At 36.0% G+C, this 19,831-nt stretch overlaps 1 protein-coding gene across 13 annotated transcripts in view; it reads left to right on the forward strand.

Annotated features, from left to right (window-relative positions):
- Positions 1 to 19,831, forward strand: part of PDE1A (phosphodiesterase 1A) — a 162,805-nt gene that overhangs the window by 104,869 nt on the left and 38,105 nt on the right. For 10 of the 13 annotated variants that reach the window (XM_075756488.1, XM_075756487.1, XM_075756486.1 and 7 more), the window contains 5 exons: positions 11,598 to 11,780; positions 12,235 to 12,301; positions 13,264 to 13,380; positions 14,817 to 14,957; positions 19,713 to 19,813. In XM_075756488.1, coding sequence (XP_075612603.1) covers positions 11,598 to 11,780; positions 12,235 to 12,301; positions 13,264 to 13,380; positions 14,817 to 14,957; positions 19,713 to 19,813 — 609 coding nt within the window. The remainder of the gene's footprint in view (positions 1 to 11,597; positions 11,781 to 12,234; positions 12,302 to 13,263; positions 13,381 to 14,816; positions 14,958 to 19,712; positions 19,814 to 19,831) is intronic. The other 3 variants (XM_075756497.1, XM_075756492.1, XM_075756493.1) reach the window with 1 other exon arrangement.

Genomic DNA, 19,831 nt, shown 5'->3' on the forward strand with positions numbered 1-19,831 from the left:
AGTCCTTGGGCTATTTTCTTAGTCCTAGGGGCATTATGACCTAATAATGGCTATTTATTTTCAAAAATTCTACTTCAGTATATGGATAAAGCTTTTCCTCTTTCCTAGCTTGATGCACAACAGTGTTTAATCTTATTTATTTATTGCATCCAATATTTTGCAAAACAATCTGGTTTTTTTACTGTGCAAAGTCAGAAAGAAAATCAAACAAACCTGAGACAGGCATCTTCCTTTGTTCTAATTTATTGAATACTTCTATTCTCCAATGCAACCTCGAAGTGAGTTTGTAAACCTATCAAATTTTGGTAGCATTCCTTATATAAATATGCATTAAGCATATGGTTTGTGTATATCTTTCCATACTGATAGCTGTATTTCTGAAGTATATGTATGTAGACATATAAAACAAATTTTTTTACCCATGTTACATATGCTATAAATAGTTAAAAGTGAAATTACTTTAATGAAATCTACCTTTCAACTTTTATTCTCTTATTTTTAGTGGTTCGCATTTTATATCCCATATTCTTAATTTTGATTTATAGTGGTTGATTGTGGGTTTAATTTCTCTTTCTTTGATTTGTGCAGACTCCGTGAAAGTCAGACTCAGAGTGATGCATTTTTTGAACCTGGTGGTCTTTGTGTTAAATCTATGCTAAGAATATAGGCCGAGCCTCTGCTACTTAGTTGGAAAATATTGTGTATAGTGCTGTCTTAAACTTTGACACTTCCCCATTAAAAACACTTTGTAAATTAAGATATTTATTGTGTCACAGAGAGAAACTTTAGTGTTTACTGATAATAGTGAACACTTTTGCATGGCAGATTGCAAAGATAATCACATTTTAAATAGCATGACCAGTATTCTGTAGTCTAAATCTGCAATAAAACATTTAAAGATAAACACACAAAGAAGGTCTCTCCAGCTTCTGGGAAGCTAATCCTTAAGGAACAGAAGCAGTGTATCCAGTCAAATGGCAACGGAGGCTGGAATTAGCTTGTGTGGTTACATTTGTCCTCGTTCCCACCAAAGAATACAGGTTTTTTGTCCTGCACAGAGCTACCGCTGTCAAGAGTCTGGGACTGAGTTAACTGAGCTCATTAGTAGATTAGAAATAATAGTTTAGATCATAAGCAGAATGGCCGATTCCTGCTGAGCCTGAGCATGCACTTTTATACATCGCAAAGTTTAAATGACTTCAGTAAGTTTCTTACATATGAATCGCTGTATGGATAAAAGTAATTGCTATAGTATAGAGCAATAACAATTAATATACTGAGTAAAGCAGTGAGAAAACCATCTGAGTACAGATTACTTTTATTAACTAAGTCCCAGAAGGAAGTTGCATGCTTTACGAATATAATAGTTCTTGAGATTTGGCTTATAAGATAGAAAATGTAATGACGCCTGGTTCTACAAGGTACAAAGTATTGCAGGCTTAGGACCAAAGGCTCAGTACAGTTTCTGCAACTCACATGAAAATACCCATCCTTTCTATTTTAAGACCATGCTTGAGCCCTGGATTTTGTCCTGCTGAATTTACTGACCCATTGCTTACACATCCAAGCACCTCAGCTTCATCCAGCCACCTAAAACTGAATCCTGTCTGTGGTGTTCTCTTCTTCTCCACCTTTCTGAGAGACAGACTTTAGTACTAGCTGAGGGAAAGCCCTCTTAAATATCTCTACAGTCAAATTAGGAATAGCAACTAATGAAGAGTTGGTTAGGAGCCTCCTTCTAACTCATCTTTCCATTGTGATGTGCATCCTATTAAACAGCGTAATAAAATGGTCCTGCTAATGGTCCCACATCTATTGCAGAAGGACCTTCTGCAATTCTTTACAGGCACAGAGATGAAGAAAGCAAAAAGAAAACTCAAAACTAAGGTCAATGAGGAGATCCAAGTACGAGGTATCTCACAGAGCATGTTCAATAATGTAGCCAAGGATCAAGGAAGACCCTGGCCTGTTCCACAGCTCAGGGGACCATTCATGCTACTTAAAAACTAAATCTCAGGCATTAGTCTAGCAAATCCACTTTCCTTTTTATAAGCCTGAGCTTTTTTTGGTGATCAGTTCCAATTTCTTACAGTAGGAGATGCCCATTTTTTCCCCTGTATATTGTTGCTTCATTTTAGTTGATTGGAAAGCTCGTATCATTCTATAAAGTTGTGTGTGCCCATGCAAATGTGAAAGCTGGCAGTATCTTGAGTCTTTATTTCTAGTGCAACAATCAGCTGGAAATGGGCTGTAGAATTCAAACTCTTTAGTAGAGGATGAAGTATTTTTCTCAGGTCCTCTTACTTTCCTTTTGTCTGCTCCTCTGTTGCTCTACACTATAGCCTTTGATCTGAGAATAAGATAGCATTTTTAAAAACTATGTACACATAGTCATTTCCATACATGCTCTTTCTAAAACTACATGCAGTTGGGTTGGGGAAAAGGCAGAGAAATAACACAACAGGTTTTATTTGTGGAGTTCTGAGAGTAGACTCCTTAAAAACAGTGATAGGCAGCAGGGATAACCTTCCAAAAATATGAAAAATTCATTTGGGGCAATGACTGTCAATATCCCATATAGAAGGTTCTGAGCTGAGGGAAAGTTGGAAAGCACAGAGAAATCAGACATACGTAAGTGCTGCTTTCATATGAGCATAATTATCTGTGGCCCCATGTCAATTAATAAGCTTGTTTAACAAGCCCTTTTTAGGACTGCTGCATCTATCGGTGCTGAATAATTATGAGCTGCACGAAACACTTCCTTGAAAGAGATCTAGCACTTGGGTAGCTGAAACGGAGGTTCACTGTCAGCTGAAAATAATCAGAGAAACTCTCACAGTTCCAGCCCCTCAGCAGATCTCCTCTGTGGAAGAAGTTCAAACTTACTCAATAGGTGTTATAAATAATTCTGTCAAATCTTGCAGAATTTTCTCCATTAGTACCTGCCACTTGGCTCAAGATAGTGGAAGAAGGATATTTAGAGTCAAACAGGAAATAAATACAGCCTGATAATTCAGTCATGACAGCTGTTCCGTTCCTTGTAAACACAGCTCTTTACTCATGCTAACTGAGAAGAAAATAAGTCAAATAAAATCTAGGTGGAAATTACAAGATTAAAAATATATATATGTGTATTCCAAAGCCAAGCAAAACAAAAAATTTAAGCTTCTTGTGGAGAACATTTTTAAGTTGTTTTGGATAAAATTAGAATTTTTAGTTCCAGTTATGGTCTTATTACATTTTTTCAATGCCTTAATATTTTAGAAAATATACTTGATTTCAGGAGGATATTTATCTGTGCAGTTTCAATTCCATTCATGGTTTTTAGTTTGTTTTAGGGTGTATAATGTCCTTTTAAAAGGCTTTAACCTCTTGAGAACTTTTGACTTAGACTGTTTCAGTAATGTATGAAGCAGATCCATTGTATATAGCTGGCAATTGCTTGCGCATCTTTGATTCAACAAGACAACATATCAAATACAGGTTATTGCTACATTCACGAAGCGAAGGGAAATCTCATTAAGGGTAAGTGGTGTTATAACAATATATGTTTGCATGCTGGCTCTGGAAATAGTGAAGGTATTTCAATGGTATCATAATGGTAAACACAGTCTTTCTTGAGAAAATGCTCTTATTTACAAAAAAGTTACACATTCTGATATGTATAATGTTAGCTAAAAAGGTGATTAAACCCAAACTTTGAGACTGCTATTGTAATAAACATGCTGAATCCCCAGCACACTACTCCATTAAGACACCAAATATTTCTGTGGTTTCTGGGCTTAAAGCAGGGACAGACATACCTTCAAACTGTGGGCAAAAAGGAAATAAATAGTTTAAACTGTGATCACGTCACTTGCAAGAGAAAGAGTTTTGTCATTGCATATCGCCAAATGTCTCCATGACCCTTAAAGTGCACCACAGAAGTACTTGTGATAGGAACATACACTTGTGTATCATTGCCATGTGGAGTCTAAGAAAGAAGAAAGAAGCAAATGCTTGACAGGATGCCGGTGCTCACAGAGGTGTGTGTTGTGGAAGTGTGAATGGAGCTTAGCAACAGCCCAGCAACTAAACGAAATTCTCCTGTTTCCAGGAGATGCTGAGGTGAGGAATGGTCAGCATAGCCTGTTCTTGGGCAGCTTTCAGTGTGCAGTCTTGGGTGTTTGCAAGCTGGATAAGGCTGGTTTTCCCTGGTGTTTTCAAGTTTTTCAGTACTGCAACAGAACCCAAGTCCATGGCAGCTGCTCCATCTTAGGCTAGTAATTAATATCTCAAAAAATAATGAACTGGGATAGTTATTTGATACCCCCATGCTTTCTTTCACTCTCTTCTAGCCATCAATATAGGTTTAGCAGCTTCTCTGTATTTTAAATGAGAACAAAAGCCAGTGAAGACTCCATCTTTTACGTTTCTTGTAGTATTTCATTGTCACAAGCCATATTTTAATATCAGTGTTGAGAGGCTCTAAGCTAGCACTACATCAGCTGCTGCTGAGCATCCACAGCAGGAGTCTGTTGCTTTACAGGATCATTTGTATTCTGTTCCCACCCGTGGCATACAACATGTAGCTGACTTTGCGAACCACATAGTTTCACTGACTGTAAGGCTTTCATTACGGAAGGAATAATGCTAATTCAGATACTGTTACCTGTTCAGAGTAGCCAGCAGAGATGGTCACACTGGCAAATCTCTTTGTAGGTGCAAGGGTTGAGAAAGTTAAATTCTCTTACATCACAGAGATGTAGATGTTTGTTAAAATTTTAAAAGCGTATATTCTCCATCTCTCTACCTGAAAAGACTTTGTTCATTTATACATGAAGGTAGCTAAGTGTTTCATTCACAGAACAGTGGGGCATCAGGTCAATGATGTAATTTATTTTGAAGGATCTAAACAATATTTCTCCTCAAAATCAGCTCTTTTGAAAAAAATCTGGGAATATTAAAGAAAATAATCTGCCTAATGATACAAGGATAAAACAAGTGGAATGGGTTGCCCTATTTAGTAATTATTTGCCAGATAAAAATATGATCTAAATGATTCCTTTCTGAGTTGACTTAGCTGAGCAGAGATTGGAAGTGGCAATTATTTAAGCATGAAGTTAAATCATAATCTTGAATATTCAGTCAAGTTTGCTGTGAGTGTGTATTGCTGTCCTCCATAGCCAACCCATGGTTAAATGTACTTTGCCTGAATTTGCTTTGACAGCAACAAATGTACCATTTGAAGAAAATCATTGAGTTCATCCATTAAGGGAATCTACAAAAGATACTTCTGTAAAAGCCGCTATTGAGAAAAAGCTTATTGTGTTGAGATTAATTCAGTATATTCCACCCTTATAAAAGCTTAAAATAAGCCTTTAAAATCTTTTGTACTAAGCCAAAGGTTTTTTTCTGAGGGATGCTCACAACAGCATCAAAGTTATATAAAAAATATACTTAAAATCACTGAAAATCTGTTAAATTCTGACTAAAACTCTTCTGTTCAGTTAGGATATTTAATAAATGGCCTGCATCCCTTTTCTGAAGTTATTGAATTTTTCTGTCTCACAGTTATTGCTGTTAATTTATTCATGAGTCATGCCCTGAGATAGTCGCTGCCCTATAGAGCTTCCAGAATACCACATTAAAGGAACTGAATTTAAAAAAGGAAAATATATTAGCTCACAGCTGTACTCCTGAAAAATGATATTTTTTAATCATGAATATCCTGACCTGAATCTTAAGATTGTTGATGGCCTTGGTATGTACGTCTGTATTTCTGAATAGGCAGCACATATCAACAAGTGAATGTTTCCAGTAACAATGGTCCTTACTCCATTACTTATCTGCTGTTGTAATAACTGTATTTCATCCAGAGTCTGCGCCGTTTATGGTAATTAATTGGTACTTCTTAATATGAATACAATTCTTCTGAGAATGTGCTAAATTTTAAGAGTACAACATGTTGGTAAATTCATAGTTTCCTTTAGAAAGACCTTTGCATACAAAAAATGAACCTCAGTCATTTTTGCCGTTTGTTTATCCTCAGTGGGAGTCAAGAGAATATTTTAGTGGATGTTAGTGGAAATTGTAGCAGACTAGAGGATGTAAGTATTGATTGAATATATTGATTCATGCTCATTCAGGAAGATAGCAAGATACTAGAACACAAATAATTGATAAAAATGTGAATTGGCTATTTGGACTATAAATTCTTTGCCTTCTGCATTCTAGACCTAGAAGAGGACTTTGATCAATTCACTCTTAAGGGGCTGATCATTACCTTGATTAATTCACTAAATGATAAAGAGCTAATACCTCATTCTCAATCCCTCCACTGGAAATCTTTCTCCGTCTGTTAGGCAGCACGACTGATCAGCACTGATGGATTTTTTTCCCCATAGCCATTATCTAATTTTTTTTTTTCATTTTCTTTTCTTTCCTTTCTTCTCCTCCATAGTACATCTGATATACTCCCAAGGGAAAAGAAATATAATTCTGATGAGTCCATTACTATATTTAAAATTCTGATTAAATGAAAAGAGAGCTAGAAATTATCACTACTTGAATTTTGAAAAATTATTCTTGGCAAAAAACACAGTACTGTGACAAGAAGATCAGGTTATTAGTTACTCTGATTGCACTATTAATTGATTGCTAAGCTGAAATGCCATGGGCCATATCTTACTTATTCCCACAACTGTCAATGGGAGTTCCACTGATGGAATAAATAGAATTAAATAACCCAAGCCTCCCCCTCTGCTTCCCACGCATATCTCTTCCTCCTATTGTACCTACTTAATAGGCTAATGATATATGAGCAAAATAAGTGTATGTAACCCTGAAATTCTGGGTTGAAATTTGTGTTGAAAAAGCGTACTTTCTGTGGCACATTGTGTTAGAGCTTTTTTGTTTTGTTTATTAGCATTTTTAGATGTTGCTTAGCTTTAGGGAATTAAAAAATAAACCATGTACCTTGGTATACTAACATTTATTTAATTCAGCTAGGATATTGGAGTTCATGCCTCCCAGTTGAATGGGATTGATCTCAGTAGTGTTTTACTTTAAGGCTGTGTGGAACAGCTATGCAGCTTTAAAATAGAAAGTAAATGCTTGCCATCTCTGATCTTCAGTGTGGCTGATTTGGAGGATGAGGCTATGGATCTTGCAGTCACTCCAAATATTTTCTAAGCCAGAGGCTGTAGCCTTGTATTTGACAGCTATGGTCGCTTCTTATTTTGCTCATTAATTAATCAAATGGCATTTTTGAAGCTATGTAAAAGTTTACATATTGCAAAATGTTGTAAGATCATATTATAATTTACAAATTACATTTTGCAATTTACAATTACAAATTATGTTGCAAAATCTTTTAAAAATCCCTGTAATATTTGGCAGGAAGTTCAGTAGTTTAGCTATGTTTGTTTTGATCCTGTCTTCTGATACTATTTCATCTTTCCCCCCCCTTTTTTTTTTAATTTAAAGGCATCCTGAATAATCACCGATAATTATAATTTACCTATTCACCTGTGATTCATAAAGTGGCAAGTTAGAGCATGAAGTCTACATCACAGTAGAATTACATAATGCAGAATTTATAAATAAATTTTCCATTTATCTGGGCAATAATAACTTTCATTAGGCAAAAACGAAACAGCAAGAACTTCCTGTTGATTCACTGATTTTACTGAAGCTTTTGAAAGTCATCACTTCTAGGTAGATGTAAATTAAAATAGCAGTGATAGAAACACTCAGGAATAAAAATATTCTGAATATACACTTTGGACTGTTACATTTTTTCACAGTAATTACAAACAATGTTGTAGAATTTATTCAAAGGAAAGATGATGTTATAATGCTCAGTGATTGCATCAGAGTGATGTAATAATACCTCTGCCCAAAGAATCAGCCGTTGTTATGGTTAAGTTCTGAGCAATAGCAGTAGTAACAGCAAGAAGGACAGGCTCTGTTTTTTTACTTAATGCATTCACTGCAGAGATGTATGTCAATAGACTAGGGGCCAGCAAACAAGCTGCAAAATGGTTCGGCATAAAAAGAACATTGTCCATGTAAAAAAATATAGTGGTGGCCAATCAAGGTCTGGTTCTCATTGGATGAAAAAGCAAATTTCAGTTATTATTATAATGTAAGTGCTGAAGTATTGTTAGTACTTCTGGTTAATGTGTACAAGTTCTGATACTTCTTCTGAAGATTCTTTTTGTTACTTTTAGTAGAATTTATATATATATATATATGTGCATTTTGCAAACAGTAAGTAAAATTACTGGTAAAAAACATTTGATATTTTTATGTCTCAAAGTATAAATTTGCTTTATTTGGGCTATTTTAAAGAAATGTTTTCACAATCAGTGAGTAAAAGATGAACAATTAGCTGTATTTCACAGAATCCACAATATTGTGTATGTATACATATATATGCACATGCATGGAGATATAATGGAAATACTATATTTTATAATTCAAGTATAAATAGATGAATAAAAGTTGACCAAAGTTAGAAACTATGAAATGAGTTGAATATTGGATTCTAAGAATGTTTGTATGTGCAATACATAGCCTAATTTATTTCATTTCCTAGATAAAATTACCATCAAATTATATATCCGTCTAACCTTCCATTTATTCAGATGTATAGACCCATATATGAGCCCCGTCCCTGTAATTACAGAAGAATGGCAGTCATTAGTGAATTTATTCAAAGGTGATTTCTAGCAATGCGTATGTCATGAGTAATTTTCCCCAATATGAATCTTATCCTTCAAAAGGTCAGGGAAATGTAGAAAATAGACAGTTACAACATGTATGACTAGCCCGTGTTTCCTCTCCTTAGATGTTATTTCGGTTAGGCTTCTGAAAGAAACTAATTATTTTTGAGAAGGTGCTAAGGTTATGTGTTGAGGGAGCTGTAAGAGCTTGTACGTACAAAGGATTGTGCTTACAACGTAATTCTGTGTTGCCATTGCTTTCCTAGTTATTTAAGTAGGAACCAGAGACTCTGAATCTCTCTGTCTCCCATAGCACGTTGTTCAGTCACCTCTCATCGGAGACAGTGGTCTCATGAAAATTACTGGTTAAATAAACACTGTTTAAAATTCTGTTTGCTCTGCTCTGTCTTCATAAAGCAACTCCTGTGACTATCATTTGCAGACTGAATAGTCCTCCTATTTTGCAAATGAATGGTTAAAAAGGTTAGAGGAAGCTGCAGTGTGTCTTGCTAGCCTTATTTTGTACTCCAGCAGCTCATATCTGCGGAGCTCAGGACTTGGTCCCAAATTCAGATCTGCATCAGACTATAGCAAACTGATAAAGACCTCTGCTTCATGCTGCTGTGGTGATGTGGAATATCCCTGCTGCATGCTCTGAGGCAGCCTAATGCCCACGGTCCTTTTATTGCTGGAATAATTTCATCTAATTTGATTAACAGTTGGAGTAGTTACAAAAATATGTTTTAGGGATTATAAGGTTTATTTCTGATTTTACTACAGATACATCAAATGTCAAATACTCTTCAGAAATATAAATTTACTGGTGTCTCCAGGGATATTTAATAACAGTGTTAGACTAGTAGGGATTTAAGTGGACTATAACATAGTGTTTAATTTAGGGAATAAAATCAATTTATAGCCTTTGACCTATGGCCAGTCTCAGCCTTGGTTCAGTTTTGCAACATAATTTGCCCAAATCCTTTCCTCTATACAACTCCTGCTCCTCCAAAATAAATGACTGCCTTTTGGCCTGTGTCCCACTGTCAGAAAACCTCATAATTCTTGTCCATTCTGCTCCTCTTGCACTCTGTGTTAAAGAGCCTTCCTAGCCTGATAATTCTATGTCCCTAATAAATAGGCTGTTCTTTCAGTAAACAGGAGGGGGCATTTTATGAATTTTTTTTTTAAAACCCCAGTTGAAAAGTCTCACAAAATATGCCGCCAGCCAGATGAGCTGCTGAACCTGAGAACAAAATATACTACGCTCACTGTTCACCCGTAATTTATATGACACTTCTGACATGCTTCCTACTAGGCATCTTCCTATAACCCCTCAGATAGTATTAGATTTACGTGGGGATTACTTTGAACTATACTGTATTGAGGCAAAATCCATCAATTCCTCTATAAGCCAAAAAAGACCTGGATTAGGCAAAGTTTTGGAAACATTGAAGAAGAGAAACAGAGAAAGTGAAAGATGTGAAAGTGCAGCTGAATAAATATGAGGGGGGAGTGCAGAAATAGGGGAAAGAGTCAAGAGAGTTTTGCTAAGAGTAGAAAGAAGAGACAGTGGCAGAGGTGGCAACATGAAAATGGAAAAGGAAGTCATAATTGTCCCCTCCCAAATACCCATCTGCAAATGCTGTTAGCTGATTTCCTACCAAATATATTTTGCAGGAGTCCTGTTCACTCAGAAGAAACCCAAGTTTTAGCTCGACAAGCAGATTATCTGATAAGAAAATCCCATTCAAAAATACTTTGTCTATCATTGCTTTGTGTCCAATTCATGCAAGCTTGAGCAGTTTCAGAAAGGCAGCACTAGAGAAATAGATCTATGTAATGAAATAATGCCTGCAATTCAATTGGTACCACTTTTAATAAAACATTTCAAAAGGGTAGTATGCTTTACATATGTTCAGGTCATCTTATCTCTGGGGTTTCTTGCATAACTGCATGAAGGAAAACTTGTTATCTGACTAAATAAGGGATTTGGTTCTTGGAAAACCCCAGCAGACTGATATGTGCAAATAACAGCAAGAAAGGTTGTGTTCCTACATCTGGTAGGTTTATTGAAGTGTAGAATTGAAGTGTTGAGTCTATTTTAAGATATTTTAGTTACATGTTTCTTCTAAATAAACTGATGTCCTCCAGTTCAGTTTTTTTTGAAGTGAAGTTTAACACTTTTTCTATTTTGCAAGAGGTATACATAGGTTTTCTAACCTTTTGAACAACTAAGAACTGTAAAAGCTGACTTGCAGTCCAATCTTTTGTAATATCTTTACTGCTATGATTTTGTTACCCTGCCTTCAACAGGAATACAGATCTCCACACAGAAGGAATTAATTCTCTTTAATACTTTTATTGCACTGGAATACGATGATTAGCATGTATGTTAATTGAAATGCATTCACCATAGCATTGTTATGTAATATAATTTACTTTGAATGTAAGTATCAAAACATTTTTTGCACCATTTTGGAGGACAGATCAGATGGACCACTGGTATCCTCACTTACAGCAGCAACCCCTCTTTCTATAGATATTCATATCAGCCACTGTTGCAGAAGTCTCCTCTGGTTTTTATAACTCATTGATTACACTTCAGTCCACCAAAGCTGAGACATCTTTGTAGAAAAATCTTCACTTGCCTTTGATTATCTTTCACCTTCTGGAACATGAGCAGCAGGAGAGAGGGAAGATATCTGCTGTGCCCAGCTTCCCAGCGGCCCCAGGATGTCCACCAAAGAAGACATTTAGTGACATGCTGAGTCAGTTTTACAGACGACCTCTGCTCCTGTTAAATTCAGTTTTGTTAGCTGTTCAGCTGTCCATACTCCTTTTGCTTCAGTCTGCCATTGTCTCAGTTACCTTGTATTAATTCTTTTGTAGGAAGCTTTTGGACACTGAGGATGAGCTCTCTGACATCCAGTCAGATTCGGTCCCGCTGGAAGTGCGGGACTGGTTAGCTTCTACATTCACGAGGGAAATGGGAATAGTGAAGAGGAGACCTGAAGAAAAGCCCAAATTCCGGAGCATTGTGCACGCTGTACAGGCTGGGATTTTTGTAGAAAGGTGAGACCTTTGTTTTCTTATTACAGCAAGTACTGCATTTAACCACAGTGTCTGTTGTTGAAGACCCTTTAAGCACTGGGATGAACCTGAAGCAAATCTTTGAGCCAGAATTTAGGTTTCAATTTCTGCAATAGCCCCATTTTTCTATACAGAAACCTGGATGAAACCTATAAATTTGTAATGAAATCTCCTGGATTTTGGAAAATTCTGGCAATTAAGTTTATGGCTTTGAAGCTTCTACACTAAAATGTACCAAAGACTGCACTAACATAAAAGAGTAATATACCAGCAGAGGGGCTTTTCTCATATAAAAAGATTTACTTTATCTTTGGGATCAGACCCTTAAATAGCTGCATGTTATTTCACAAACTGTGAAAGATGAATTAAAAAAAGAGAGAAATTGTTCCAGTAGTTTTTAAAGTGGTATTCCTTAATATTTTATTTGTTTTTTCAGGATGTACCGAAGAACTTCTAGCATGGTTGGTTTGGCTTACCCAGCAGAAGTGATAGTAACATTTAAGGTGAAATAAGTTTAGTCATTGTGGAATTTGAATGTATTTGTACTTACGCTTAGTGACTTTTAGGGTGAAGTGAATGTATTTTTCTACTGAATATACCCTAGCCGTAGTTAGTACTACAGAGCTGAGAACACAGAACAGAGAAATTAATAGTTAAAAATTCACAGATAGCATATGATTCTGTTTAGTGTTTCACTGAGTAGTTGTGATTTCATTTAAATGTTATTAGAGCAATAGGATAAATTTTGTATAGAAATTTTTACAGAAATGCAAGACATGGTTTTATAAGCTCCCAGTGGTATGGTAATCAGTGTCTCAGACAGCAGCATTTGTTTCCTTTTTAGGAAAGAAAAAGGAGAAGTAGTATGAGGATAGAGCTAACAAGAGAAGCTGCAGCTTATGGAACAAGTACAGTATTTGCTGTGAATTTAAGGCATTACTGTAGTTCACCCAAAAGGCTATCTTTTATAGCAGTAAAGTTCCTATGGCTATGTATGCAATTAAAGAATGGTATTTCTTGAGAGTATAGTACCTCACCTTTTCCCCTGAAAGTCAAACACTGTTACATTATTCTCAAATTGCTGTATGGCTATAGTGTTAATGACGTTGCATAATAGCCTATTGAAAGGCTGGGTATTCACATTAGCTCCATGAGGTTCTATAGACAATTTGTATGCAGAAAGTTAAATTAGAAAGATTAAGGCCTTTGATTCAAAGCATACAAAGTTGAATAGGTCATGTTACAAGTATTTTATTCGTAACTGGCACAACTATTTTTGTCATTAATATTGAAGTAGTCATTAATGTGTTACCTACAGTAGGAGTTTGAAAGAGTTGGACAATAAAACACCAAACTCTCCCCCTTCCCTCCAAAAACCCCCAAAATATCTTTTCCAGTGATTAACTGGAAATCTACTTAAACAGATGGAAATTTTATTTTTTTTTTCTTTTCCCCTCATCTACAGGATGTTGATAAATGGTCTTTTGACGTATTTGCCCTAAATGAAGCAAGTGGAGAGCACAGTCTGAAATTTATGATGTATGAGCTGTTTACCCGATATGACCTTTTGAGCCGTTTCAAGGTCAGAAACTAGCCACAAATAAAAATATGTATGCAAAAATAAGTATGTCAAATTTAAAATACAAGAAAGCCAGCATATGTTTGAAATGTTTTTTATTGTGCAGTGCAGTGCAGAATTTCAAAGAATATGGCAAATTGAACACTGTAATATGCCAATAGTTCTACCAAATGGAACTTCACTCAAAGCATACCAATTTGTCTGCAACCCAAAAAATTGGAAAGCTATGTAGACCCATGTCAAGTCGGTTTGGGATGGGATGTTGCTAGTGAGCAGCTAAAAGCTGTAAGCATTAAATAAACAGGTTATGTATGCAACCTATTTACTCAGCAATACTGAATCAGTGTCCTAGCTTCATGGAAAAAAGATTCCTAATAAGGCAGAAAACTGTAGTTAGTCTTAAGTACTTTTTTCATGGGGTAGCCCATAGTATGTTGCCCACCACTGTTCAGGAGTTTCAGCTGAACCTTCCTCTCCTAACCAACTTGGGGGATATATAAACAGAAGGCTGCTTTTCCATGGTGTTTGCAGGGTGTTGCAATACAATATGGAGTACTTATAACCCACTTGGAAAAGCTGAGATTAAAAACGGATCGACATGCCAAATTTATCATTATAATAGTACCAAATTAAAGTTTCATTATAGTTTCAAAATCCCTCCACTGCAAAACTCTATGCTCCTTTCAAAGAGGCTGCCTCACCCTGAAGTTGGTTTGAATATTTTAATTTTAACTGATAACCCAGACTCAGCTTTTCCTGTCAAGCTTTTCCCTTCAATCTTTGGGTGCTTGAAGTCAGAACCACACCAGGGCTACCATTAACACCACAGTCAGAAAGTACACAGTGTTACTGGCTCAGTAGGCTTAAGCCCATTCTCTGTCCCACTGTTTAACTTGCAGGGCTTTTAAATAAAGAAAAAAAATCTTAAGGAAAGTGTCATTTCATTATATGGGAAAATAAATGGGACTAGATAGTACCTGTGCTTCATACATTGCCTGCAGGAAGAGAAGGAAGGAAAGTCATGCTATTAGATTCAAGGAAACCTTGTCACAGGCAAGGTAAAACTGGTGAAGAAAAGGAGATAATCCTATTGTTAGAGTCCTATCTGTCTTGCCTTTATTATATGAGCAATCTATGCATTCCTGGTACAGACAGACAGACATGAATGTCTTGAAAACTATTTGGTTGATAGCTCTGCAGTCTCTTATACACTAACTACATGCTGTGCATGGTGTATGTAGAGTGATACAACATCTACAAGAATTGGGTGAAGACTCCCTAATGCATGTAAGATACTAGAACTTTACATTTTAAATTTTTCTTCTGTTGTTTGTTAACTAAATTCTATGGTATATTTATTTGTGGTTTATTTATTGCATGATTAGTTGTGCAGCTGTTGCAGGAAAAAACCACTTATTTTAATATTTGCTTCCCCCCAGATCCCTGTTCCCAATCTTATTTCATTTGCTGAAGCTCTTGAAGTTGGTTACAGCAAATACAAAAATCCGTATCACAATTTGATCCATGCAGCTGATGTTACTCAAACTGTGCATTACATAATGATTCACACTGGTATCATGGTAAGAAATACTGCAAAGTTCAATTTACTTGTTTTCTCAGACTATGCTGTATGTGTGTCTTTTCTTAAGGAAAAAGCTCCCTTGAAGATTGTGCAGAGATAGATTCCAAACTACCATGCAGGCTGTGAACCTTATGTCATTTTAACAGTTATTCCAGGCTGAAACTCTCCTGATGTGGAGGAAAAAAGGAGGAAAAAGTCTTCCTTAAATCTTTTTTTTTGCTTTTAATTGCCTGGGCTTGGGTATTATATATCATACTAAAAGAGATACATTTGCAGGAGTGGGCAGGTGAGAATTTTCGCTTCCACATCAGAGCCTGGGAGGTGTGATCAGGCAAGGAAGCTTTAGTATCTGCTGAGGTCCTGGCCATTGAAAGATATACTGAATCAGTACAGGCTTACACAAATACTCTGCAGTTGCTTTTTCTTTTAGTTTATAACCTTATTTAGGACTGCTCTTGCATACTGTATGTGCCTATAGTAGGCAGGAGATTGCATTTGCCTTGCACTTTTGCAATATCCCAATATTTTTTAGTATTTGCTTTGGGAACTGAGGTCAATCTGTGAAAGCATTTTTACTCTAAACACTTATCTTGGATTTAATACCAGCAGTGGGAGTCTCCTCACTATCAACTTGCTAGATAAAAGTAAATTCTGACTGAAAGAAAATGGACATCTCTGTCAATGGCCTTTTGATGATTTGTCTTCACTATGAACACACTTGTTTCAAAAACAAAAAAGGTGGGAAGTGATAGTGTCTGATTGCTGATTGCAGAGCCATGAAACAATTCCATAAGACTTTTGGAAAGGAAAATTTTAGGGCTGACTATAGATGTTTGCATTCAAATATATACACAATAAATGACAATCATTCGCTTATGTTAAGACTTTTCTCACTGAAAGCTTTGCCTTTGGCTTCGATGGAGGCAAGAATAAGTCCCTAAGCATTGCAGAGTTTGATTCTAGTGTTCAGAGAAAGTGTTTTGCTTCTAAGCATCAAGTTTTTAAAGCTACATTTTAACACAAGCACTACTTGCAGAATGAAGTCTTCACCAGCCAAGATTCCTTTTCACATTGTGATATTTTCTTGACAAAGGACTTCCATATCAGACTGAAGCATAGGCTAGACTGCTCTTGCCAAGATGACTCCAAACCAAAGTTGTTGCATACAATGTTCACCTATCAAAATAATATTATAATAAAAGAAAAAGCTTGAAGACATTAGATTATGATTCCTACCCTACCCTTGTCTTCTACTGTAAGATCAACTGCCAGTGTTAAGTGATGTCAGACATGTCTTTGTTGCGTGCATACACCTGGATCAACAGCTTAAGAGGGAGGAAAATACCTTTGTTGTATTCTACATTATGAACATTGCTTTGGCCTGTCGTAACTGTGCCACTCCACCTTTCAAAAACGATGATATCATCCAGATTTTGTTTGTGGTGCCAGGATAAGGTTCCAGCTTCTAGAGCTATCCTAGTCAATTTGGCATGTTTAGCCGTTGATTAAACAACTTTGCAACACACTTTGTGTATCTCAGAACACTGAATGAAAGAACCTGTTTTGTATTTGAGTATCTGCCTTTCCACTGGGTGCACACAAGAATGAGAAAGGCCTCTCCAACTCAAGCTTTGCAATATCAGCATCTTAACCTTGTAACTGCACTTTGATATGATATGGACAACCATTTGCAGAAAAGCTTAGACTTCATTGCTGTTACTTTGCTGTAAAACCTCAATAATGTTGCAACACTGCTACAAAATATTCCTATAAAATTAGGCCAGGTTTTAAATAGTCGCATTTAAATTGCTAAATTATGATATTGGAAAGTTCTTGGAAAGATATCTAACTAGGACAACACTTAGTCAAGAGTGCCTTCAAACAGACGTAACTTGCCAGGCAGAAGGAACGTTTATAGAAATCAATGTTTGAAAGAAGGCCTAGTGATTCTGCAGCTTGCAAAGTATTTCTGTCCCAAATGCCATTTGTAGTTTGAGAATGCATCAGTATCATGTGAATGTTCTCTTTAAGTTGTTGGGGTTTTTTCCTGTTGCCTGGTTAACCCTGCAGAAGCCTATTCAATAACAATTTAAAGTTTGCTTCTCAAGCTAATAGTTTCAGAGTATGTCTGTTGTAATGCCTCTTTTAACTCTGCTGTACCTTCTAACACATACCTGGATTGGAGTCAATTTGATGCAATTCTATATCAAATTCCTGTGTGCTTTTTACAGACTGGCATGCAATTTGAAGTTCTTGTGCCTTCATTGTATCTTAAGGAACTGATACTGACTCCCAAATCTTGCAAAGAATTGCTGTCTTCCTTGTTCACTTCTGAAAGACATACTGAAGCAAATGTTTCAAAAAGCTGGGGTTTAGAAAATCCTTTTCACAGTTCCTGTTGTTGAGGTGATACATTTTGTATCTTTCATAGGCACCTTGAAAATAGCCATATTTCAGCATTTGCCAAAAACTTTGGCTAATCAGAGTTTATGCTTCTCTGCAAACCCTTAGAGATTCCAGTGAAGAACAGCGAATATTCAGAGTCGCATTTAAAGAAATAAAATTATAACTGTATTTTCCAAAAGTTACTGTCTGTCTTTAGAAACAAGATCCAGCCACCTCAGATCAATGTGTTAGAAAGTTAGATATCACAGATGGCACACAATCTATTAACCTTCCCGAGAGATTAAATCCCAGATGATACGACTGAAATATATAACTCAAGCTTGCATTTATGAAGTCTTCATCTTTATAAAGATTTAAGAATCCAAGTCCCAGGGAATATATCTTGTAAGGAACTTTTGAGTCATCGATCATCTTCCCACCATCCCTTTTCTCCTCCCACGTACCTGTATTGCTCAAACTAAAGAAAAAAATGTCTTTACTGTCAATAAGTGCATTGTGAGATTCCCTTTCTTACTCCTTTTTTAAATCCATCATTGTTTAAAAAAATAGTTTGAACTAAAGCTCATGAAAAGTTGAAATGTATCTATTTACTTATAAGCAATTTATAATACTGGTAAACATGTCTCAAAAGAAGAGCTCTTTTCCAATAGGTGTTACACCTCCATGGCATAGTACCTTCCAGGAGGAAAGCAGGTTCCAGCTCTTCACAGTCTTGCAGACCTCCAGATACCTGCTTTTCCCTCCCCTTTGAGAAAAACTCTTGTTAACTGTTTCTCTAAAAGCTTTCTCCTGCTTCCTTTGAAATTCTTCAGCTAAAGTAGTTCTCTGATTGTCTGATTCGAATACTGATCTGAATTTCGACTGTGCAGCTCCAGTCTCTAGAATATTTGCTGTCATATAGTACTGTATGAAGTTTCTGTGTAGCCCATAGATACTGTTTGTAAGGAGTGCTCTTCTACTTATAAACACATTATCTAGCAACTATTTTGTTTACTAAAAAAGCTGATCTTTGAGAAGGTGTCTTAAAGAAAAAGTTTCTGTTTAGCTTTAGTTACTAACAATTTCTGCGTTTCTATTCTATTTGGTAAGTTGAAAACATTGTGAAAGGCAAAACTGGTCATGGCCTGGTTTCTTGTGACACAAATACGATGAAGGTCATTGTTTCCATTTTTAGAACTGCTTACAGTACATTCTCATTCCTCTGTTGTGACCTTTTTTTAATCTGTGTTGCTTCACCACCAGCCAGTACTTGTTGTTCCTCACCAGACTTATTTTGTCACTGAATGACCTATTTCATTATTCTCACATTACTTATGAATGTTGACTGTTTCCTTTCTTCTTCTTTGAAAGAAGTACTACTATTGGCAGCTTATACTACTTCTGGCAGCTTATACATCTTATATCCATTCATACACATATATGTGCATATATGGGTGGATAAGGATGAGCTCTTTAGTACAGAAGCTTAATTCTACACTAAAAATCTGAAATATATGTGGAAATGCTTGACTGGCATCTGACTTAATCAGTCCTATGACTGCGGGGGTTAATTATCATATGATTTTTCTGCCCCCATTTTTAGATGGACTAAATTTTCTCCTCAAGGATGATTTATCATTCAAGAAATAGAACTTGAAAGATAAAATAACAGAGGTTATTTTACAAACTGAGTGATATAGAACAGCATCAATTAGCAAGAGGTATAAAAGTGCACAAAACTCTAGGGTCTGCATTATATCATATACGTGACCTGTATTACCTTTTGTTCTGTGTGACTGTATACTAGCCTTATGCACCCTTTTTTTGCTTTAGTACAAAGTATGATAAAATTTAGAACAGAAAAATCTCCCATGGACCTAATTTTAGTGCTATGTACACTGGTAAAGTATAGTTAATGCTGATGTTGTACCTAGAATTTATTACGAACTGTATGTATTTTCACTAAAAGACAAATTATACCTTTAAATTCATATCAAGTTTTTAGATTAATATACCATAATTTGGCAAGTGCCATATATGGGCTAGCAGATTAGATACTTCCTACTCAAAACAGCTACAAAGTATGCCATGTAATTATCTTAATAACTTCTTATATTTTTGGCTGCCCATATTTTCTTTGCTAGTGACCATAAGGATGTTAACTTGGTCCTAGAGAAATTATAGTAAATACAAGGAGTTATTTTACTGTGTAATACTGAAGTGTTATGGATACATAGCTACCTGGCATAAGACAAGAATAAAGTTTACTTAAGTTGAAGGTAATGCAAAACATTTCCAGTACTGTAGTGTTTAATCTGAGTTAGGCTATTATAGAAAATATGACTAAGATTTGTTTTTCGTTTACCAGCACTGGCTCACAGAACTGGAAATTTTAGCAATGATCTTTGCAGCTGCCGTCCATGATTATGAACATACTGGGACCACAAACAATTTTCATATTCAGACAAGGTAAGCGAAGTGGTCTCT

This window comes from Balearica regulorum, chromosome 6, assembly GCF_011004875.1.
Source record: "Balearica regulorum gibbericeps isolate bBalReg1 chromosome 6, bBalReg1.pri, whole genome shotgun sequence".
Taxonomy (NCBI): Eukaryota; Metazoa; Chordata; class Aves; order Gruiformes; family Gruidae; genus Balearica; species Balearica regulorum.